The 24,876-nt window shown below is 42.7% G+C and overlaps 2 protein-coding genes and 1 pseudogene across 3 annotated transcripts in view; all 3 read right to left on the reverse strand.

The window, feature by feature from the left end:
- Positions 1 to 24,876, reverse strand: part of LOC122682197 (tubulin alpha-1C chain-like) — a 1,110,822-nt gene that overhangs the window by 856,555 nt on the left and 229,391 nt on the right. The gene's annotated exons all lie outside the window — the stretch shown is intronic.
- The window catches only part of SPATS2 (spermatogenesis associated serine rich 2), a 148,294-nt gene continuing 134,443 nt past the window's right edge, over positions 11,026 to 24,876 (reverse strand). For both annotated transcript variants that reach the window (XM_043884925.1, XM_043884932.1), the window contains 5 exons: positions 21,568 to 21,626; positions 18,379 to 18,488; positions 15,379 to 15,481; positions 13,973 to 14,187; positions 11,026 to 12,281 (listed from right to left, as the gene is read on the reverse strand). In XM_043884925.1, the coding sequence (XP_043740860.1) occupies positions 11,970 to 12,281; positions 13,973 to 14,187; positions 15,379 to 15,481; positions 18,379 to 18,488; positions 21,568 to 21,626 (799 nt within the window). In that variant the 3' untranslated portion in view covers positions 11,026 to 11,969. The remainder of the gene's footprint in view (positions 12,282 to 13,972; positions 14,188 to 15,378; positions 15,482 to 18,378; positions 18,489 to 21,567; positions 21,627 to 24,876) is intronic.
- Positions 12,290 to 13,570, reverse strand: LOC122685879 (annotated as a pseudogene).

Raw genomic sequence — 24,876 nt, forward strand, 5'->3', positions numbered from 1 at the left:
GCCCCAGAACCTTTGTCTTGCCTCTACATTTCTTTCGGTCACCCATTGCCGCTTCCAGGCTGCGATGAAGGGTCAGGTTGCAAATACAGGTACGGTAGCCGTCAGACGCTGGGGGAAACTTCCTAGCCCTGTGTTAGTGGGTCCTTGCGAGGGGGGAGTGAGAGGACCATGTCTCCTCTGCCCCAGCGCCTTCAGTCCAAGAGCCCTAGGCTCTGCGCTGAAGGGTGTGCGGTGGCTGAGGGACCCTCCCATCCAGCCAGGGGGTGGGAGGAGGGGCCGACACTGGGCGGTGCGCAGCCCGGCCCCGGGCCGCAGTCTCTCGCCGGCCTCCCGCGCTGCGTCGGTCCCCCCAGCCTCGCGCTGCCAGCGCCGCTCCTCCTTCCTCCCACGATTTGCCAGCGAGCGCGGCTACCGCCCGCGCCCAGAGGAACCGCCGGGGCCAAAACAGCAATTTGTTCCCGAACGAGTGATGCGGAAGGCTTAGCACCCCCCACCCCTCTAGGAGACACAACCACAGTCATCAGCATCGGAAAGGGAGTGTCTCCCGCTCCACCCACCCCTCATCTGCGACAAGGGCCGAAGCCCCTGGCACCTGTATTAAAATGAGCTGGTGCTAGGCGAGGAACAGGAGGAATTCGTCCCCCTCTCCCAGTCCTCTGAATTCTGGAATCCTGCTCCCAGGAAGAGCGACCCTAAGGAGTCTGCAGATCTTGCCCCTGACTCCCGCCCTCCCACCGTCTCACCTGTGTCTAGGGTTGCACAGTAACACCTCTCTCTTGGCTCATCTTTCCCCCACCGGGCCAGTTCAAGCTGTACTGCTAAGGAGGGGGTGCAGTTTACCAACTGTCACACTTTGAAAGGATGAGGCTATGGCTGATAGCACCTAACTTGAGAGCCAGGCTACTTACCTAGGTTTGAATATAGTTCTGCCACTTGCTGTTGTGATTTTCCTTGTGTGACTCAATTTTCTCCTCTGTGAAGCAGGGACAGTACCGCAGAGAGTTGTTAGGAGAATTAAAAGATTAGAGGATCCAGAACGGTGTGTGACATTTGCATCGTGGAAATATTATCTGATTTTGAATCTTATAGGAGCCATGTGAATTATGCAGAGTAGATGCTACTCACACTCCATCTCACAGATGAGTAAAAAGAGGCAGCGATAGAGAGACTTGCTCCAGGTTTGGTTTACGGCTAAGGTTCCAACCCTGACACTCTCCCAACCCCGGGTGTAGGGTCCACCTCACTCCAGGATAGCTGGCTCCCACTCTGAGGACCCAGAAACAGCCCCAGGCTAGCTGTGAGGCACTCACAAGGACTGGTCATCTGGGGTTGTGCATCAGATCCGGATGGCTCCTCAGTCACCTGTGTGAGCCCAGGTGTTCACAACATTCAGTCTTCAAGTTCATAAGCCTGGGCTGATTTGAAAATGAAGCCAAACCAGACTCCGTGGGTCAGGGCAAGTGGGCGGTAGATGGAATGTGTGGGTGCTCCACACAGTACCTGTGTGTACTATAACAGTACCTGACATCAACTTTGTGCCAAAGCACTGTGCTGAGTGCTTTACTTGGATTATCCCATTAATCTTTATCATAACTGTGAAATAGTTAGTTATAATTGACAATTTACAGATGGAAAGCATTAAGGCAGAGAGGTTAAATATCTTGTCTCAGATGCACTGTCTTCTCCAGCAGCTCCAGGCACAATGCCTCTGATATCGCTTTGGTGCCCTGGTTGGTCCCCCTTTCCAGAGGAAAACATACTAACATAAATTGAACATATGATCACTCTTATCTCAGAATGAAACAGCAGTGTTTTGGGCTTTAAACTGCTTCTGCCACTGCCCATCATAGATTTTGTGTGGACATATATGGGATGGAGATGTGGCCACCAACCCTTTCCTTTTGTGTTGTTCAGTTGCTCAGTCATATCCCATTCTTTGCCCCACACCAGGCTTCCCTGTCCTTCACCATTTCCTGGAGCTTGCTCAAACTGTGTTCATTGAGTCAGTGATGCCATCCAACCATCTCATCCTCTGTTGTCCCCTTCTCCTGCCTTCAATCTTTCCCAATTTCAGGGTCTTTTCCAGTGAGTTGGCTCTTTGCATCAGGTGGCCGAAGTATTGGAACTTCAGTTTCAGCATCAATCCTTCCAATGAATATTCAGGGTTGATTTCCTTTATGATTGACTGGTTTGATCTTCTTGAAGTCTAAGGGACTCTCAAGAGTCTTCTCCAACACTACAGTTCAAAAGCATCAGTTCTTTGGCATTCAGCCTTCTTTATGGTACAACTCTCACATCCATACATGACTACTGGAAAAACCATAGCTTTGACTAGATGGACCTTTGTTGGCAAAGGAATGTCTCTGCTTTTTAATACACTGTCTAGGTTTGTCATAGCTTTTCTTCCAAGGAGCAAGCATCTTTTAATTTCATGGCTGCAGTCACCATCTGCAGTGATTTTGGAGCCCAAGAAAATTAAGTCCGTCTCTGTTTCCATTGTTTCCCCATCTATTTGCCGTGAAGTGATGAGACTGGATGCCATGATCTTGGTTTTTTGAATGTTGACTTTTAAGCCAACTTTTTCGCTCTTCTCTTTCACTTTCATCAAGAGGCTCTTTAGTTCCTCTTCACTTTTTGCCATAAGGATAGTATCCTCTGCATATCAGAGGTTATTGATATTTCTCCCAGCAATCTTGATTCCAGCTTGTGCTTCATCCAGCCCAGCATTTTGTTTGATGTACTCTGCATATAAGTTAAATATAAGCAGAGTGACAATATGCAGCCTTGACATACTCCTTTCCCAATTTTTCCAGTCCATTGTTCTATGTCTGGTTCTAACTGTTCCTTCTTTACCTGCATACAGATTTCCCAGGAGGCAGGTAAGGTGGTCTGGTATTCCTATCTCTTTAAGAAGTTTCCACAGTTTGTTGTGATCCACACAGCCAAAGGCTTTATTTAGCGTAGTCAATGAAGCAGAAGTAACTCTTTTTTGGAATTCCCTTGCTTTCTCTATGATCCAACGTATGTTGGCAATTTGATACTTGGTTCCTCTGCCTTTTCTCAAGCCAGCTTGAACATCTGGAAGTTCTTGGTTCAAGTACTGTTGAAGCCTAGTTTGAAGGATTTTGAGCATGACCTTGCTAGCGTGTGAAATGAGTGCAATTGTGCTGTAGTTTGAACATTCTTTGGCATTACCTTTGGGATTGTAATGAAAACTGACCTTTTCCAGTCCTTTGGCCACTGCTGAGTTTTCCAAATTTGCTGGCATATTGAATGCAGCACTTTAACAGCATCACCTTTTAGGATTTGAAATAGCTCAGCTGGAATTCCATCACCTCCGCTAGCTTTGTTTGTAGTGATGCTTACTAAGGCCCACCTGACTTTGCACCCAGGATGTCTGGCTCTAGGTGAGTGATCACACCATCGTGGTTATCCAGGTCATTAAGACCTTTAGCCTGGCTTGATTGAAGGTGTCCTTTCCATCTAGATGAGTGTGTTCAGGGTCTCAACCCACTTGACACCCTTTCATGTCACCTAGGCCCGCAGGTCTCCCTGCCAGACCTGCCTTATAGAGGTTGCAGTGATGAATTCCTTGCCTCCTCCTTCCACCTCCTTCCCTGCATCTACCCTCCCACCTAGAATAAACAACACACACACACACACACACACACACACATACACAGCAGGGGCCCACATTTAGGAGCCAGCTTGGCAGGGGGGTTGGGGGTTGGGAGGAGTTGAAAAGGAAACAGGGCAGGGCCCGGGGCAGGGTGTGGGTCAGGTAGCACTGGGCTCCTCATAGTAATCTCCTCTTCCTCTCCCCTTTCCCCAGCTCCTGACTCACTGGCCACCGTGGGGAGTCACAGGGAAGGGAGGTTAAGGAGGAGGGGGGGGGGCCTGTTCAGAGATAGCTCAGAGGCATTGTCAACAAGAAGAAACTCAGGAGGCTGAGTTTCGGAGCTGCCGTGGGAGGCCTGTGGGAGTATTATCTACAAAAGGAACAGGGAGAGAGAGCAGGGAAGAGCAAAGCAAGGAAAAAAATTGCTCAAGACACAAAAGATGGAGAAAGCCCCCACCCCACCCCCAAGCGCAGGCGGAGTCGGTTGCTGTGTGCCACGGTTGAGAACAGGTGGCTGTCGGATCAGAGTCCAGGGGCTCCTCCCCTCCCCGCTTCCCACTCTCTCTGGAGGTCCGCAGGTCTCTCCGTCTCAGGCTGTGTCGTGAGGCGGGGAAATCTCGGGCTTTCAAGTCAGACTAGCCTGGGTTTGAATTCTAGCTTTGCCACTGAGTGACCTTGGGAGGGGGCGGAGGACAGGTGCTAATCTCGAAGAGCATCAGTTCCTTCATTTGTGAAATGAACCTTTCTCAGAGGATTGTGGAGAGAATGAGACGAGCTTAGTTAAGTGGTTATGATTGTTACTGAAAGTCCCCCTGTGCTTGCCCTGGCCCCGGGTGCTGGGACCACAGATATGAGCTCAATGTGCAGCCTCGACGGAGGCTCCCCACCCCCACCAAAACATTCTGGAATACCCTGAGGCCTCCAGTACTTGGCCACCCCACAGCTGTCTCATTCTAGACCATTCTTTTTCTTTTAGTGGAGGGTCCCAGCTAGTATAAAGAAACCACAACAAACTTTCTAAAAAGGAAAGTTGAGTGGCTAATTAATGTGGCTAGTTAACTGAGTGAACCAGCTCTGAACCAGGAGTTGGTGAAGGAGCTGGCAGTTTGCCATCATGCCACGCTGCTGGGGGTGCCTTGTCCTGTCCTCTGAGAAACAGCCTATTAAAAGGGGAAAAAATGGTTATTTTAGGTCATTTTTAGGGCTTCCCTGGTGGTTCAGATGGTAAAGAATCTGCCTGCAATGTGGGAGACCTGGGTTTGATCCCTGGGTCAGAAGATACCCTGGAGAAGAAACTGGCAACCCACTCCAGTATTCTTGCCTGGAGAATTCCATGGACAGATGAGCCTGGTGGGCTACAGTCCACGGGGCTACAGAGTCAGACATGATTGAAACACACACACACACACACACACACACACACACACACAGGCATTTTGATGTTACCGACTGTGAACAGCCACCTGGACTTCAGGCTGTGGGGGAGACACTGCAGTGGACCACAAGCCCCACCTACTTGGATTCGGCAAGGGAGTAAGTCTGAGAAATGCTCTCAGTCTCTCACCTGCGAGTTTGAGCAACACCAGAAAATGGGTTTGTTTGAAATCTAGTTACAGAGAAAGCCTAACTGGGTTAAGTTGAAGAGAGACATAAAAAGGAGACCTGACTTTTCCCTGGGGAATAGAGTGGGTGGTATTTGTTCCTGCTGTTTTGACGGCTGTGAAGGGGCGGGTGGGCTGGAGAACAGTTGTGCTGATGGTGGTGATGGTGGGTGAGTTTCCTCACCCAGAAAAATCTTCAGCTAGCGTTTCCCCGGTAGGGAGTCACAGTGTAGGTAAGGAAACTCCCTCGGCACCTTCGGGGAAATGACAGCCCCTGGCTGTCCCCAGGCAGATGCTGTCACAGCCCCGCTCCCTGTTTGTCCTGGTTGGCACCATCAGCATCTGGGCCATGTCACCCTGAGTAGCTCAGAAACTGGGGTGGGGTGGGGCACAGGGGGGCATCTAAGGGGGGATGGTGCTTTCCTGACAGCTGTCAGGACAGACGTGCTGGAGGGATATACACTCAAAAGAAAAGAGCTTTGCAAGGAATAGGATGACTCAAGTATTATTATTTATGTATTCCTTTGGTTAATTAGGTCTGTATGGCTGGAGATTGGGGAAGTCTTTCATGCGATTTTTAACAGGGCGGGAGAGACAGAAAAGCAAAGAGTTAGTCAATGTTTAACTTGTCACAGGTTAGCCTGGACATGAGGATCCTGCTCTCCAGCACCTGCTTGATACCTCCCTTACCCCTCTGTGAAGCAGTGACCATTGTCTTCACTTCCCAGTTCAAGAAGAGGTTCAGAGATGCTATTTGTCCAAGGTTAACAAGCCACATAGCTACCAAGTCATGAAGCCAAAATTAAAATCCAAATATATGTCTCAAAGGGCTTCCCAGGTGGCATAAGTGGTAAAGAATCCGCCTGCAATGCAGGAAGACACAGAAGAGATGTGGGTTCAATCCCTGGGTGGGGAAGATCCCGTGGAGGAGGGCATGGCAACCCACTCCAGTATTCTTGCCTAGAGAAGCCCATGGACAGAGGAGCCTGGCGGGCTGCAGTCCATGGGGTTGCAGAGTGGAAATGACAGAAGAGACTTAGGACATATGCATATGTATCAAAATCCCAGGGTCCTTCCACTCTACCGCACTGCCTGGCCAACAGACACTGCTTCTGTTTAAGGAGCAGTTAAGAGCTCTCGTTCCTTTACCTGCGAAGTGGGTGAGGAAAGAGCTGGGACCTCTTAGCCTCAGAACTCAGCAGAGTGCCTAGCACCCAGAAGGTGCCTCAACATTTAAAGGCAAGAATGCGTTCAGGTGGCTCAAACTACCTGAAGTCTAGCTGGGCTAGTTTTACAGTATGTTGTTCTGGCTCTAGCGTTATGGTCTGGTACTCTGAACTGGTTAAAATACTGACAAAATAGTTCCTTGAATCAGTTGCTGACCTCCAGACATGTACCATTTTGGATACCTGTTTCTTCCATGAAGTGTGCTTCTCTGTGGATATAATTTTCCCCAGATGGGATAAGGTGGGATAAAACCTGTAGATTAGGCAAGACAAACCCTCACTCTGTTCGGTCAGATGGCAGGAATTCCAGGACAAGCCATTACTCTAATGAACTTCTCCAAAAGCAGAGGCTCATAGATTGATAACCATGTGTCGTGGCTTTTCCAGGCCACTCCCAACCTAACATAGTTCATCTTGTTGTACCCCATACATACTTTCATACTCACAAGACTATACCCTTGGTTTGGGATTCTGAAATATAAACCACCAAACAAGTGCCTGATCACCCACTGGTATAGATCTAGTTGAAGCACAGGCCCTGTGAGTAGTGCTGCTCCATTTTACTCACAGAAGACAGCAAGGCTCTTCGATGCAATACTACTTATTACCTTGTATTGTTTTATCTGTATACGTCAGCTGTCCCAAGTAGTTTATCAGCCCCACGAAAGGCTGTGTTTTAATTATCTTTCTCTCTCCTTAGCTTCCAGCTCAGCAACTATAAAAAGCACTCCCAAACATTGTTGGTAAGAGTGTAAAACCATGCATCTTTTAAGAGTACTTTATCAGTAACTGTATGGTCTAACAATTCCACTCCTAGGAGTTTATCCTAAAGATACACTCTCATATGTGATGAGTGACATATGTATTAAGAGATGCTCATTTGAGGGGCACTTTCTGTCCCCTTCTGATGTCAGAAGCTTTCTCTATTTCTTTATACTTTAATAAAACTTTATTACATAAAAGCTCTGAGTGATCAAGCCTCATCTCCAGCCCCAGATTGAATACTTCTCTGGAGGCCAAGAATCCCGGCATCTTTCGTGGTTCAGCAGCAACCTTTCATCTTGGGGGCTCGTCTGGGACAAGGACAAGATGGGCCTGATAATCTATGTGAGTCTACTTCTGCTGACTCCAAAAATCCTGAGTCTGCTGTTTGCCCCTCAAGACAACGCCTTCCTGTCCTGACTCACTCCTACGCCACATTCCACAATCGGTCTAATTGCTGGGTCTGCAGAGCACTCCCCGCCTCAAGTGGAAGACTACGCATGGTGGGTTTCTCCACTTCAAGGAAAGGACTTTCTTCAACTCTGTGATGACATCTAACAATCCTAAGATGGACTAATGTAACTATGGACATAATGTGACTTTTCATTTTGATTTTAACTTGGTTTAATGACTATTTTGCCTTACATATGTAACTGTATAATGGGGTTTTCTAACCGTCTAAAAGCTTTTAAGTTACAAATGGTTGTCCAAGCTCCTACGAGTGCCACAATCTCCTCCAACTATTACTTGGATACCATGGATCAGAGACCCTCAATATGAGGGTTAGGAGAATATGTTGCCTCAACGATTTAGGGACCATGCCCCTAAACAGCAGGAAGTAGTTATGGAACGAAAATGATGCCCCTTTCCCTTGGCAACATAATTCTCCTAAAAGAAAAAGGGGGAATGAGAGAGTCAATTCCTAGGCAGGTTGATAAGAAGTCCGGGTGTCCCCAAGGAGAGAGGGGTCTGGAATTCTCAAGGAGGAGGAAAGGACAAACTTTTTTTCTCTCTACATTCCTCAGGCTTATATAACACTAATGTATCCTGCTTGAGGATAGTCTCTGGAAAAAACCTTCTGGCTAATCCTGTTATCTTAATATGTAAATTATGGGAGTGGGTCTAGTGAGGTCTTTACAACCTCCAGACATTCTTTTGATTCACTGTAATGAGTAGTTAAAAAGTATATAACTTCATTGCTAACACTAGTAAGGGGGCACTCTTTCTGCCCCCTTCTGATGTCTATGTCAGAAGCTTTCTCTATCCCTTTTATACTTTAATAAAACTCTATTACACACACACACACAAAAAAAAAGAGATGCTCATTTGAGCAATACTTGTAATAGTAAAAAACTGAAAATCATCATTAGGGACTGGTTGAACTAATTATGATGAATTTATACAATGAGACACTATGCAACCATAGAAAGAACAGATATATTTATGTATACCAACGTTAAGAGGCCTAAGCAGTGTACTTTCTTCTGATATACGTGTATCAATATAGCAAATCTCTGAAGGGAGACGAGAAACAACAGTGGTTGCCTCTGGAGAGGGAATACATAGTCCAGAATGGGATGGAAGCTTATTTTTCATCATATATCCATTTGAACTGTTTAGGTTTGTTTTTTTTTTTTTCAAAAAACTATGCACATATATTGATTTTTCTTAAAGCCAAACAGAAACTAGTTATAAAAAGCAAGGACAAATTAAAAAAAGAAAGCAAGTTGTTTAGGAATATGCATAATATGATTTCCATTTACGTAAAAGAGAGAAAATATGTTTGCATGTTTGGATTTAGAAAGTTTGTGGCAAGTTATATAAGAAACTTGTCAGTAATTTCTTCTGGGGAGTGGGACAAGGTAGCCAAGTATTTTTTTACTTTCACATCATGTATCCTTTTGTAACTTGAAAAAAATGAGCCTGTATTAGGTTTTTTAAAAGTGAATTTAAAAAACTGCTGTAAATAAGGGGCCCATGAAATATTTAATGTACCTAAAGAAACCATGCTAATTTAAATTTTCTCTCTCATGTGGCACATAATTGACAAATCTAAACCTGAAGTTTCAATCCTATCTCCTAGTCTGGGAAAGGACACGAGATTGATCCGTAGGACAAAATAGAAAGGGAAGGAAACATGATGATTAGGTAGGATGTTTCTGTACACACAGCAGGAACTGCCCAGGGTACAGAGCCTCCCTTCTCTTGGAAGGAAGAGCTGTCATGGGGAGCAAAGGATGAGCTGCACAGTTCAAACTTAATATAAATCTAACTTCTCCTCACTGAAGAAAGTCAAACTGGCAAATTTAGGAGCAGAATATTTACAACATGAGATCCTAAATTAATTATGGTATAGACATATTATCTAAAAAAAGAATGGTGGAATGCATATGGTATGTTCCTTTAATAAAAAACAAAACCAAAAATTAAAAGCCTAGGTATGTATGTGTATATGTACATATATGCTTTGAAAAAGCGTTGTAAGGATATATGCCAAATTATTAACAGTCATTACCTTCGAGGAATAGAATGGGAACATGGAAAACTTTTTTTCCTTTTACACTTGTGCATTATTTGATATTTTATTTTATTAAAGATTTTTTTTTTTTGATGTGGACCATTTTTAAAGTCTGTATTAAATCTGTTACAATATTGCTTCTGTTTTATGTTTTGGTTTTTTGGCCATGATACGTGGGATCTTAACTGCCTGACCAGGGATCAAACCTGCACCCCCTGCAGGGGAAGGTGAAGTCTCAACCACCAGACCACCAGGAAGTCCCTATTTGATATTTTAAATGCTACTTTTGTAATTAAAAACAGTGTGTAAAAAAAAAAAAAAAAAAGCTTCATAATTTTCAAACTTTTTGTGGTCCTAGAAAAATATCTTCAAATGTTTTTCTATAAGGAAATTTTAATTTCAACTTCAAGGCAGTTTTGACAAACATGTGGCTTCCCATCTGTTTAGGTGGTTAAATACAGTCTTGCCTGGATACAGGGATAGCCTCATAATCCTTCAAGGCCACTTTGATCTCAATACACTTTATTTCCTATAAAGTGTAGGTGAGCAATTAATCAAAGACGCCGGACTTTTTTCCTAAATAAGAGCACCTGGATGGTGTTGTTGGATAAATTCCCCCAAATGAGGTAGCCAGCCCCTTAAAAAATGGCTTCCTAGTACTCCCTGACTACTGTTTTCTTTACTGAAAGACACACACACACTCTTTCTCTCTCGATCTGTGCAACCAACCTGAACCCTGGCAGTTCAGCTTCAGCCAAAGGGCCAGGGGAAGCCCCGAGGCAGCTAGGTTCTGCACCACCGCCACTTACAGCCTGGGCGGCAGACTTGGGAGAACAAACGCTGAGAAGAAAAAGCTCTGCTGTTATTAAATCATAGAGGCTGGGGCAGCTATGGGGCAGCCGTCTGACACCGGCACCAGCTGCCACATGCAGGAACCCAATTACGTAGTGACAACCGCTATTCCTGTGAAGGGACAGGGTGGAGGACAGGGGTGTAGACAGAGCCTCTGGCTGCCTGGTGGAGCTATTGGCAGTTGATTTTTCAGAGCTGGTAGGTTCTCCTTTGGAAAGTTACCCATCCGTCTCCTACAGACCTCTTCCCAAGAGAAACAGCTGCATCTGCTCACCCTGACTTTTGTATTTAATCTGGATCTGAAGCTAAAGCAGTGGACAAATGACTGAGGAACTGGATACCCTCATTGAAGCCCCAAACAAGCTGTCCAAGTGACTTCTACCCCATGAGGCCCAGAGAAAAACAGTAATGAAATGAAGTTGCTTCCCGCAGTGAAACAAACGTGGGAACGTTTATGCAATTGTTTTTATTTATTCAACTCTAAAGATTGACTGCAGCAATTTTTGGACGGTTGACACCTTAGATTAACACTAATTATATTGCTATAAATTTGGTTCAGGGTCAGAATAGGAATCAGGAAAGAGGGAGAACAATAGCAACAAAAATCTTCAAACACTGAAATGAAGAAATACTTGTTTCCCTTGAATTAATGCTACTTTCCCATAGACTTCCCTAGACTGGTTTGCAGCCTAAGGTAATAGAAAACAAGGCTTGGGCATATGGAAGAAACCACAGGTTAAGCTATGTTGCCAAGCGAGAAACTAAAACCGCAATCTGAGTGTCAGTCTCAGGCACAGTCTAGGAGCACAGGCAGATTCTCAAATGTGTCCCAGGGTTCTTCCATCTTCACCTATTCAATTTCCCCTTTTCTGGCTAATTCAGGGCTGTACACAACCCCCTCGCTGCCTCTCCTGGTCACGCTGTTGTTTACAGGGAAATTGACAGGCACGTGCGGCTTCTGCTTAGACGGAAAGGCAGCAAGACCAGCTGTGATCCATCTCCTCCTGAATGCCTGGACAGTCGGGTTGGCTGAGGAAGGCTTCTTCAGGCCTATGGAAGGCCTGGAGCACCAGGAAGAACACTGCTTACCCTTGGGAAACCTGGCAACAGTTGCCTGTGATTTCTGGTGGAAATGACCAGTCACAATCAATCCATCTCACTGGGAAAGGTCAAGAGAAAAAAAAAAAACAAACAGCTTCCCTTCCAAAAATGGTAAAGAGGAAACGAGGAGAGAAGAAACCAAAATACTCAGAATGGCAAAATATTTAGAATGGCATAAAAAGTGATATGCGTAAACTTTTTTGTTATTAAATCTAACTATAAGTTTCCTAAAGTCCAGTTACCAAGTTGAATTGTGTGGGAAAGAAGAGAGAGACCGGCTGGCATTTTCCTCAAGAGTTTACAACTTCAGGCTGAGAGGTCCTCGGTTTGCGCTGGGGGAGCCCTTTCCTGAATGAGGGCTTGGGTGGGCCAGGCTCCATGCTGGCTCCAGTCCCACTGGTCCCTGCAGAGTGAGCCTGGCCCCGTTCACTAGTGTTTCCTGGTGCCTGGGATGGAGCACTCTGGTACCTGGAACCAGATGAATACCATGAGCTATTTCTGTAACGACCCATGCTGTCATGTCGCCCTTGGTTCGTGGGGTCACTGGACTTCGGGCCTTGTGGCCTGTAGCCTTGTCCTCCTCGTCTGTTTCCTGGCAATACCTAAGGATAAAAGAATACAATGTTCAGAGCACAGCGGTATAAGGGCACCCCATGTGTGCCAGTTCAATGTACAGGAGTATTCTTTTTTTAAATGACTGATGGTTTTATTGGCAAAAGTAACTAGATAGTGTATGAAGTTATTTCAGATGACAGATTTAGTTGTTTTCCTTATAAGTAAAAGCTGCGATTACCACATTAAAACTTTAATGCAGGCTATCTACATATGGAGTTTTAGCCTCAGGCCTGGAGCAGCTGTGATATCAAAGTTACCGCACCATTCTAGTCCTTGGATATCAGTATATTGTCCTTCGCCTTCCACCCTGTTTTCATTGAAATTCCAGTGTACTTTGCTCCAGTTGGGAATGTATAAGTTCCCAGTCCATGAAACATATTGTCCTTAAAGTGTCCTTCATATACTGCTCCTGAAAAATGCTCAAGTTCTCCAAAACCATTCATCTCGTCATCTTTCCAGCTTCCTGTGTAGACAATCCCATTCGGAGTGGTATGAATACCTATTCCATTTCTCTCAATGACTCCAGAAGATGTTCTTGTACAGTCCCCATCATACTTGTCACCATTTGGAAATATAAAGTTTATCTTAAATACTTCAGGAGTTGACACAGGGTTGCGGGACAGATTTTCTGGACTCTGCGATTCCCCCTGGGCCGCCAGCTCCGTGGCCTGGAGGGACGGTACAGGAGTATTCTGAGAGCCTAGCAGTGGTATCCCATGCTTGGGACTCGGTTCTCTCTATAATACTCACAGAATTTGGTCAGCTGATCCAACCTAGACCTAATGAGAACTCATAAATCTTTCACTATCTCCCCTCTGCCTTTCACCTCAGGCTCCTCTCCACTGAACAGCTTTTCTTTAGCTGGGCTGAGGAAGAAAAAACATTCTCTGGGGCTGTTATAAGCCCTCAACTGGGCAAGTGTCTGATCACATGTCTGAATTTTGTAGATCACAAGCCATTGGTAAAGATAATGAAGATGTGAATAATAAAATAAGCTTCACTATGATCTACTTTGCTATATATCATGAACCACAGATTAAATCACTCTGCTGTGACATTTAACACATTCACAGTACAACCCAGAGAGCTCATGGCATAGGATTTTATTTTTGTCCTCCAATTCCAATGTAATACCAGTCTGAAGAATTACTTACTTCAGGGTAATTCACAGCACTGCCTTGGATGGCTCTTATGGTATCTCCTTCAAATCAAGGAAAAGCAACTATGGATTCTGCTTCAACTTTCTAGTGTCTGCTCCCTGCCCTACCTGGTTCATGCTTCTCTCTCTCCGGGGTATGCTCTCCCTGGGCTTCCAGGGAGCTGCTGCTTCAGTCGCATTCTGGCGAACCTACCACTGTGGTGCTTTCCACCTCCAGATGGGTGCACGACTCCCAGTGTGACCAATTACCAGGCAAGACTACTGCCTACGACAGCGAGGATCACTGCCAACATCAGAAAGTCAGTAGTCCTGGCAACGGGAAATCTAAACTGGCTGGTGAACTGGAACATACACACCAAACCCTTTCTCTGGAACTAACTGAGGCCAGAGGGATTCAAGATAGGTGTGGAAGGGGCATAAAGAGAAGCGGGTCATGTACTGAGTTGTCAGCATTTAAACTGTGACAACCTGGTTTAAAAGCTTTTCTGCCTAACCTGCTCAGTGTGGAAGCTAGGTTACCTCTCGATGAGGCTGGTAGGATCGGCCACCGGAGTTTGCTGTGGTTGTAGGAGTCTCCCCTGGTGCTGAGTTTTTCTTGTTAGCACTTGTAAGGCTGGGAGCAGAGGCACAGGTGGAAGCAGCAGCAGCAGAGGTATCACACGGGTTACTCAAAGACATAGATGTAACCGAGCTACATCGAGATCGGGTGGAATAGCTGTTCTTTGGATGGGATACTGAGACAGAAATATGAGAAAGATGTGGTCACGTGATAGAAAAGCATGACTGGTAATGTTCTCCCTGTTTCTCCATTCCACAATGAGCAATTTAGGATAAAGAACTGTCTGAGTATTTGTAAAGCTAAGCTTTTAAGGAGGTAACAGGAAGGAAAACCTCCCTTCTGCCCTCTTCCTCCACTCCTTCCAAATCCCCACGGCTTTGTAACAATCCATCAGAGTGGCCCATCCCCCCACCAACTAATGATTTCTTGGCGTTCCTACCACCTCAACGCCTGGCTTTGGCTCCAGTGGCTGACTAAGCCTAGGAACAATAGTATGAGCCATATGTTCAGTTTCCTATGCAAGGAACATTCTAAAGCACTGACTTCGCAAAGAAAGAAAAAGTTAAATGAAAAGCTAAATTCTTTTTTAAACATTTGAATGATGCAAGATGAGTTACGTACGAACAGAACTAGTCTTCACAACAAATATCTATCTTCCTAAGGTTCTTTCTGCAAACGTTAACTCCAAATTCAAAATATCAGTCTAGTTGAAAAATATTAACATTTTCAAGTTTTGTCAGAATTCAATGGTTTAAAAGTAGTCCCTAGATTTTTTTCCTTGGTTTTAAGCCTGGGCTAATGTTGAGTTCACAATCCCTGCCCTAAGTCCAACATTTATTTCACTTTTACGCCGAGACTTAAAGAACAGAAGAGCTGAGCTCAGGTTCTCTGGGTCTGACTGATGCATCACTTACAAGCGCTCATCTTAGAGGCATCTCTGTTCCCGCCTCCTCGCCCCCCACCATCCCGGTTATGTGCCAGGCCGAGCAGGTAGTGTTACCTCCATTTTGGAGAGGAGTAAGCTGAGGGCAGCATACAGAGTATAGACACAGGGATTCAAACCTGGTCTGACTCCAGTGCACATGCTCTTTACACTGTAGCCAAACACCTCGCAGCTCAGCAGAAAATGAAAAAACCAGCACAGATTTAGGGAGCTGGGAAATGCCCATCCTCAGAGCTCAAAGCATCTGTGTTCACTGACTTGTTAAGTGTCTCTGAGTCCCTTTTCATAAAAGCAAGCAAGCAAACCAAAACCCAAGAGGGAGGGAGAATCAGGGGAGAAGCCAGTTAGCACTTCAGTCTCTAGTTTGGAGAGGGTGGTGGTCTCCTCATCGTCTCCAGCACCCTGCATCTCTCACCATCTCACCTTGTCCAAATGAATCAATATTCTTCTTCAGGGTCTCTACATCACAGGTGAATCGGGCCACTCGTCCCAGATCCTCATCATATTTACGTTCACTAACAAAGTGCTGGAGAAAAGACAAAGACAAACCTCCAGATGAGACAAACAATGTATGGGATTTCTAGCTTGCTATGCAATGTAGGAGAGCTGGCTTCAATTCCTGGGCCAGGAAGATGCCCTGGAGAAGGAAATGGCAACCCATTCCAGTATTCTTGCCTGGAGAATTCCATGGACAGAGGAGCCTGGAAGGCTGTTACAGTCCACGGGGTCACAAGAGTCAGACATGACTTAATGACTAAACCAACCATAAACAGATGAACAGGATTACTTTCAACTGATTTCTTTTTGTGCTTCAAATTTCACTAAGTGGTCATATATTACCAATGCTGGGTGGCTGACAAAATCCAGCCATTTTCTTTAAGAGTCCAAAGATAAGTCCATTTGGGAGCTTTATGAAATGCTGTATGATGGTCATTAGGTGTAAATCAAGAGAAACTGAAGGAAGGAGAAGGAACTCACAATGGAGGGCCATCTTTCTCTCCACTGTTGGCTACTCTCCACACTGCTCCACTATATACACAGGCAGAGGCAGCAAAAATGTCCACAGTTACAACAATGATTCCATTTAAATAAATGGTTTGGTGTTCTTTAATAGAAACTTCCTTAGGAAACCCACTGCACCTCTTTATACAAAGTAGGATTTGTTAGCCCTTGAAATAGGAACAATTTCTTGAGTTGGAAAATCATTCATGTGAAAAGTCAGCTTTGCAAATCAGAAGAGTTTCTGCTGCAAGTAATTTAATCCTTTTAAGCAGACTGAGCCGAGAAATAACCAACCTCTTGGGTCAAAAACTAACTATACTATAGAAATAGTGGGACTAGAAAAATGTCAGGAATAAAGTGCTTCTGGGGTCTATTTCAATAAACAATTTCTAACGTAGCCTGGAATCAGTTTTTCAGTTGAAAAAGAGAATAAGAAAGAAAAGTTAAAGACCTAGATACAATTTGGGAGAACTGAACTACTCAGAGCAGTACTTTGTCTGGGGGTGTCCTAATTCCACTATGGATTTTCAAGGGGTAGAATCAAATGAATCACAATCCTTGGGATGCGCCTAGAAGCAATAACTGGGAGAGAAGGAATAACAATTAGTTTTTGGCCTTGAAGTCCTAAAGCTTCAGAGTATATTGTGGCTCAGGAAAGCTCATGAATCTCTATAACAAAGCCTTCAGACATGTAATATCAGTCTGAGATTAATTCTGAAGCAAATTCTAGGGTTTGCTGAGCCAAAGACATAACAGGAATGACGGAAATAAAATGATCTGGAAATAAGACATTTAAATTGCATAGCACCCACTTCAGTACACTGAAAACGTGGAGAAACAGATCCTTAGTCAGCCTGCAGAAATATTTCTAGCAGCTCTTCAACCACGTGGGAAGGGGAACAGATGAAGCCTATGAAAGCCAGAATTCTTATCTAATTCCAAAGGGGTTTCCGGCTTCTCCCAGATAGCTGAATGAGACTGACTGGCATCAATACGAGGAAGACTCTCTATAAAATTTAGCAAAATAGCCTTGTTAATCAGAAAATGGTACTTTAAAACTTACATTGTTGGCTTCACTATTTCTCCCCAGTATAGTCTAAGGGGAAGGGGCGAGGGGATAACACATATAGGTTTGCATGAAACACCAGGTCAGTATAGTAACCAGGATGCCTGTAAGGTCTCAGATGATCTTCCGTCTATGCTTTTATTTTCCAAAGGCTGTTATAAAACCTCCCCAGCAAGTATTCCTCTTGAATATGGCAGTAAATTTCACACTACAGAAAGAGCAGAGTTAGGTCTTGGGAGCAGAGAAGGCCAACTCCCCTGGTTCATACAGCTCACAGTTGAGAAACAATTAATAAGAATGCTGGTGTCTACAACTACCCATGATTAACCTAGCCTCTCTTGGGTTCCCATCTTAGTCTCAGAAATACTGTTCTTTACATAAGAATTTAAAACGTCTGAGTATTGAATCCAAGTAATCTTTATAGACAGATTACAATATAACCAACATCTCAAACTGCTCATTTTTCTCTTATAAAATCAGAATTGACCAACCAACTATTTAAATGTCTACTGAACACCTACTAGGTGTCAAGGCACTATGCCAGGGCCCTGGAGACACAGTAGTGCCTATCAAGTGAGGAAGACAGATTACTCAACTACACATACAATTATAAGTGTGCTAGGAAGGCACAAAGAGGGGATGTGACAGGAAAGCCAGAAAGGATGAGGAGATCAGGAATGAGATGTGAGCTGGAATGGTGGGGGGTAGGGGGTTGGGGGGGAGTGGGGGAGAAAGGAGGGAAAAGAATGTTCTGGGCAGATGGGAAAGCATGTGCAACAGCCCTGACAGGAGGGAACAGGTATGCCTGTGGAAAGGAGAGCTAGCACAGCTGAAGCACTGGGAACAAGGGGGACAATGTGCAAAGGACGGCAGTAGAGCCAGACCATACGGAGCCCTACAGGCTGTTAAGCATTAGAGCCTATTCTGAAAGTAATGGGAAGTCTGAAGCAGGGTCTGAAGTGTGATGAACAGGTGAGGAGGGCAAGGTGGTGGCCAAGTGGAAAACTGGAATCAGTTAAGAGGCTACTACAGAAGTCAAAGCAAGAGATCACAGTAGCTTGATCATAATGGTGGTGGTGGAGACAAAGAGAAAAGGTCAGATCTGAGATTGTGCAGAAGGTCAAATGGATAGGGTCTGCTGATAGATTTAAATGTGGGAAAAGGAGAAACTTCCTAAGGTTTCCACTTTGGACACTGGGCAGATGACAGTACCACTTACAGAGCAAGAGAACTTGGAAAAGGGCCAGGTTTGGGGTCATGAATTCAATATATTAGATATCACCATGAATTATGGAGATTTGTTACTTTAGTCCCTGAGGGTAAGAAGAAAGGCAGAAAAGAGAAGGAAGTTTTACCTTGATATCAGCTCTGAGCTCGACCAACTGCTCTTCTGACATCCGAACAGCCACATCAGTCATTTTCTTTAGAAGTTCGGCTTTCTTTTGACGGCTAAGCAAAATTTCCACTGTAGAGGGAAAGGGAGCATGACTCTTAGGGTCTGCTAAATAGGACAAAGAAGGACTGGAAATACAGGCCTTGCAGTATGTACTTGCACTGCCAAAGGCTTAGCTGCCCACCCACCCAGAAAGTGAAAATACCAAAGGTCCAGTTTTCACCTTCTTGAGGAACTCCGAAGGCAGTTAATATGGTAAACACTTCTTATGACTCATAAAGACTCACAAATCATTTGTCATTTTTCTTTCTCCTCTTCCCAATTAAAAAAAATTTATTAAGAAGCATGTACACTGGGACTTTCCTGGTGGTCCAGTGGTTAACACTCTGCACTCTCAATGCAGAGGGCATGGGTCTGGTCCCTGGTCAGGGACTAGATCCCACAAGATTCAACTAAGAGTTCACACACTGCAACTACAGATCCTGCATGCTGCAACTAAGACCAGGTAGAGCCAAACAAATAAATTAAAACTTCCACTTGACTCTGTGTTCCCCTCCCTGGGAGAAACCACTGACAACAATTTTTCATGTATATTTCCCTAATATACTCTCTGCATATACGGAATAGCACAATACTCAAGTTCTCTAATGATGCATATTTAGATTGTTCACAGCCTTTTTTTTTGTAGAATAACTTTTTAAACATTTTAATTAGAAAAAAATGTTTTTCGGCCGCACTGTGGATCTTAGTTACCTGACCAGGGATGGAACCTGAGCCCCCTGAAGTAGAAACTTGAAGTCTTAACCACTGGACTGCCAGGGAAGTCTGTTTACTGCTTTTAAAAAAGCATCATCTTAAAAAAAAAAAAAAAAAGCATCATCTTCAGTTTGCACCGAGGTACATAAATCAGGTATGGCCACAAAAGATAACAGACAATAAGGAGTCTCTCAGAGTAAAGAGCCAGGGACTACAGAGGACAAACACCCTGTAAGGTTGGCTGGGGAGAAGAAGAGAGGAGCCTGGGTCCCTCATATCATTTTGGAGATGCCCCACAGCCCTGGACTGCTTACTTCTGGGCCTTTCATTTCACGACAGAAAAAGAACCTCACATTTATTTAGGCCATTCCGTGGCATGCAGTTACACTCAATTCCTAACTGTTATGCACAGAATCCTGTAACCTACTGAGAAATTAGCCAAATTTAGGTTAGAAAAAAAACAGAATTTTTAAAGAGCTACATCCGATGTTAGAGAGCTGGAATGTCTTATAGCAGGTTTACTCAGTCTGATTTGCCACAAATATGGATGGGCTGCCCATACCCATGTCAGGTTAATCAATAAGGGCACACTTTTGCAATAAATTAGGAACATGCATACAAAAATTTCTCAACACAAAGGCCCAACAAATACAAACGATTTATTGGTCTGGCTCCCAAGATAAAATCTATTTGTCATTTGTATCAAATTCACTTTCTCTCAGCTTCAGCATTCTAGGATTCTAAGATAAAATTACAAATCTCAAGATGGAGAAATGTGTCAAGTACAGATTTCTACACATAGCATATAATTCAGAGACCCTAAGTATATGATCTTGGACAAGTCACATTTTTCCAAGGAACTAGTTTTTTCATTTATGAAATGAAAAAAATTAAGAACTCAGAAAACCTAAATCTCCCATAAGGTTGATGTTAAGATCAGATATGAATGAGTGTGTAAAACCCTAAACTGTGAAGTACTATGAATATATAACTAATAAAACTATAATACATAAAAAAGAAATTTGATATTATTGGTAAAAGAGTAATTACATTAGTGTCATTGAGAACTAGGATTTTTAGCATGGGAGCAAGAAGATACTGATATAAAATTGATGAATTTGAGCAAAACTCTGTAGCTCTGAATTTGATACTAAAAGACTGGCCATGAATTGATAGTTGGTTAAGGCTGGGTGCTGGGCGGGGGTGCAGGTAATTATATTAGCCTCTCTATTTGAAATATGCTAAAATTTTTCTATAAAAGATATATTTTATTTTTTTATTTTTATTTTTTTTTAAAGATATATTTTAAAAAGCACCTTCTTCTCAACAGTAAGGACTATGTCTTTTTTCCTCTCTGAAACTTCACCTTCAAAAAGAGAATACATCACTACAAGAATGGACTGAGACTGTCACTAGAAATTTCAGGATATACCACTAAATTTAAGTGAAATCTCACCTCTGAAAAACAATGGATGGCATCTCTGCTACATATCCAACACTTTGTTAAAATGGATCAAAACTGAACTCAACTCAGTGCTTCAAAGCTGCCTCCTCTGACCCAAGACCACAGACACAAATGATTTAACTGTGAGTCCTCTCAACCTATATTCATTCTCAACAGTTTGAGAGCAGGTTAAAAGAAACAACCTTCCTAATTACAAATCTGTCATTTAATGCACGAAGGTAAAAACTGCTGAAAAGCCCTAAATCAATGCCGTTGTACAAAGTGCAGTTGACATTCTCTTCTTTTCACACAGCTGTCTATGTTTAACCTAACCCTTAACAGAAATGACAAAAACAGCTTATCTGGGTTCTTCTGTACAAAATCCCACAAATTATTCAACTTAGACTATTCTTCCAGCAACTGTTTTAGTAATCTTTCAGAGTCCTAGTCATGGGTATCCTGAACCCTCAGCCAAGGATAACAGACACTGAGTGAAGTTTCAACAAACTGAGAATACAAAGTTCTGCAGAGGTAATGACAGGGATATATATATTAATTGTAGGCAACCTGGTAGTCTCTGATTATGCCAAAGGTTTTTTCCCAAGTAGGAAAAAACCCAAAGGAATTATTCAGTCACTGAAGGTAAAAACAAAATAAAACCCAGGCACCTGCAAGATAACTGATTTTCCTTAGCTGGTGCTGAGGTGGCAGATACCATGATGTAGACACTGAAATCTATATTCAAAATATTAAAATTTGGAAATATTGATAAACAGGCTATTATAAAGTTGTTTCACCTGAAAGCATTCCTATGCCAGCACAGTACAATTGCTCAAGACTGTTTAACTAAATACAAACTCTTAGTGTGGCATTTACATTGAGCTTTTGTTATGGGGATTGAGAGGCAGGTACTTACTAACTGCTAATACTTTTAATAAAGATCAATCTTACTTGCTTCAGCTTTCACTTTGTCCATTTCGGCAAGCAACGCCACTTCCCGATCCATTAAACTAGGAAGGGATGACAAAGGGAAAGAATGTTGGATCAGAAACTCAAACAGAAAAATGACACGCTGTTAATAGTGGAGAAAGACTTATGCGTTTGTTCCCTGAAAGCATACTACAAAATAAGCACATATATACCACATGAAAATCTTATCTTGCCCTCAGCAAAGACTATTTTAAAGATTTCAATACAGAAATCTAATTCCCTTTTATTTCTACTGATACATATTACAGTAAGCCAGTAGCTAGACATTTAAGAGTTGAGAACCAGTAGATGGCAGTAGCAAACTACAAAACATTTTTTGGTAAGTTGTGCTAAAGCACAAGTCCTCATGAAAATTACATATTTCTACATATGTGCATATATTTTATTTTATATTCTGGTCTATAAAATTGGTCAGTTTTGCTTCTAATGAATTTTTACCAAGCAATACCCCTGCTAGGGCCCAATACATTTAACCACAATTAGGATTTATAGATCTTCAACATTTTAGCACAGTTGCTTACCAAGTCCACCAGCACTTTAGTCTTTAGAATGCAGAGTAGTCAAAAGACACATATACTGGTGCTATTTTTGGGTAAACGTTTAATAGCAATCCAGAAAAGATGGAATCAAAGGTTTCTGGAAGGCTTTTTACCAAAAAAGAACATTAAACAGGCAATTAGAATTTTCCCCAACTATAAATGTAAATGGTTTGTAAGCATGGGAAAGCTTTTCCACGTCCTTATAAAAGAGCCCACCATCTTCAAAGAACATATTAAGAGATAATAGGTTGCCCTAGTATTAAACCTCTGGATACAAATAATTTTCCTTACCACATCAATTTTGGCAAAAAAAAAAAAAAAAAAAAAAAAGAACTAAAGCTTTACTATCTGTACAAACATAAAATGTTCCAACTCTCTTCATAGTTGAAATTCATTCTAATTTCTCCTTTTGAATGGGTGTATAACTACAGAGTTAATAAAAATTCTTTTCTTGTTTCTGGTTGTAAAACTAATCACACACATGCATATATATATACACACACGCATATATATACACATACACACAGAAAAAAAAAAACCCAACTCAATTTAGTTCTATATGTTGTTATGTTAGCACAAAGTAGTTAATATGGAGACTACAGAGTGAGATATTTTATGCACTCTTTTTTTTTCCATTTATTTTTATTAGTTGGAGGCTACTTACTTTACAATATTGTAGTGGTTTTCGCCATACATTGACATGAATCAGCCATGGATTTACATGTGTTCCCCATCCCGATCCCCGCTCCTGCCTCCCTCTCCATCCTATCCCTCTGGGTCTTCCCAGTGCACCAGCCCTGAGCACTTGTCTCATGCATCCAGCCTGGGCTGGTGATCTGTTTCACCCTTGATAGTATACTTGTTTCAATGCTATTTTCTCAGAACATCCCACCCTCGCCTTCTCCCACAGAGTTTAAAAGTCTGTTCTGTACATCAGTGTCTCTTTTTCTGTTTTGCATATAGGGTTATTGTTACCATCTTTTAAAATTCCATATATATGTGTTAGTATACTGTATTGGTCTTTATCTTTCTGGCTTACTTCACTCTGTATAATGGGCTCCAGTTTCACCCATTTCATTAGAACTGATTCAAATGAATTATTTTTAATGGCAGAGTAATATTCCATAGTGTATATGTACCATAGCTTCCTTATCCATTCGTCTGCTGATGGGCATCTAGGTTGCTTCCATGTCCTGGCTATTATAAACAGTGCTGCGATGAACATTGGGGTATACGTATCTCTTTCAGATCTGGTTTCCTCGGTGTGTATGCCCAAGAGTGGGATTGCTGGGTCATATGGCAGTTCTGTTTCCAGTTTTTTAAGGAATCTCCACACTGTTCTCCATAGCGGCTGTACTAGTTTGCATTCCCACCAACAGTGTAAGAGGGTTCCCTTTTCTCCACACCCTCTCCAGCATTTATTGCTTGTAGACTTTTGAATAGCAGCCATTCTGACTGGTGTGTAATGGTACCTCATTGAGGTTTTGATTTGCATTTCTCTGATAATGGGTGATGTTGAGCATCTTTTCATGTGTTTGTCAGCCATCTGTATGTCTTCTTTGGAGAAATGTCTGTTTAGTTCTTTGGCCCATTTTTTGATTGGGTCATTTATTTTTCTGGAATTGAGCTGCAGTAGTTACTTGTATATTTTTGAGATTAATTCTTTGTCTGTTGCTTTGTTTGCTATTATTTTCTCCCATTCTGAAGGCTGTCTTTTCACCTTGCTTATAGTTTCCTTTGTTGTGTAAAAGCTTTCAAGTTTCATTAGGTCCCATTTGTTTATTTTTGCTTTTATTTCCAATATTCTGGGAGGTGGGTCATAGAGGATTCTGCTGTGATTTATGTCGGAGAGTGTTTTGCCTATGTTCTCCCCTAGGAGTTTTATAGTTTCTGGTCTTACATTTAGATCTTTAATCCATTTTGAGTTTATTTTTGTGTATGGTGTTAGAAAGTGTTCTAGTTTCATTCTTTTACAAGTGGTTGACCAGTTTTCCCAGCACCACTTGTTAAAGAGGTTGTCTTTTTTCCATTGTATATTCTTGCCTCCTTTGTCGAAGATAAGGTGTCCGTAGGTACGTGGATTTATCTCTGGGCTTTCTATTTTGTTCCATTGATCTATATTTCTGTCTTTGTGCCAGTACCATACTGTCTTGATGACTGTGGCTTTGTAGTAGAGTCTGAAGTCAGGCAGGTTGATTCCTCCAGTTCCATTCTTCTTTCTCAAGATTGCTTTGGCTAGTCGAGGTTTTTTGTATTTCCATACAAGTTGTGAAATTATTTGTTCTAGTTCTATGAAGAATACCATTGGTAGCTTGATAGGGATTGCATTGAATCTATAGATTGTTTTGGGTAGTATACTCATTTTCACAATATTGATTCTTCCAATCCATAAACACGGTATATTTCTCCATCTATTTGTGTCCTCTTTGATTTCTTTCATCAGTGTTTTATAGTTTTCTAAGTATAGGTCTTTTGTTTCTTTAGGTAGATATACTCCTAAGTATTTCATTCTTTTTGTTGCAATGGTGAATGGTATTGTTCCCTTAATTTCTCTTTCTGTTTTCTCATTGTTAGTGTATAGGAATGCAAGGGATTTCTGTGTGTTAATTTTATATCCTGCAACTTTACTATATTCATTGATTAGCTCTAGTAATTTTCTGGTAGAGTCTTTTGGGTTTTCTATGTAGAGGATCATGTCATCTGCAAACAGTGAGAGTTTCACTTCTTTACC

The sequence above is a fragment of the Cervus elaphus genome, chromosome 3, assembly GCF_910594005.1.
Source record: "Cervus elaphus chromosome 3, mCerEla1.1, whole genome shotgun sequence".
NCBI classification, from domain to species: Eukaryota; Metazoa; Chordata; class Mammalia; order Artiodactyla; family Cervidae; genus Cervus; species Cervus elaphus.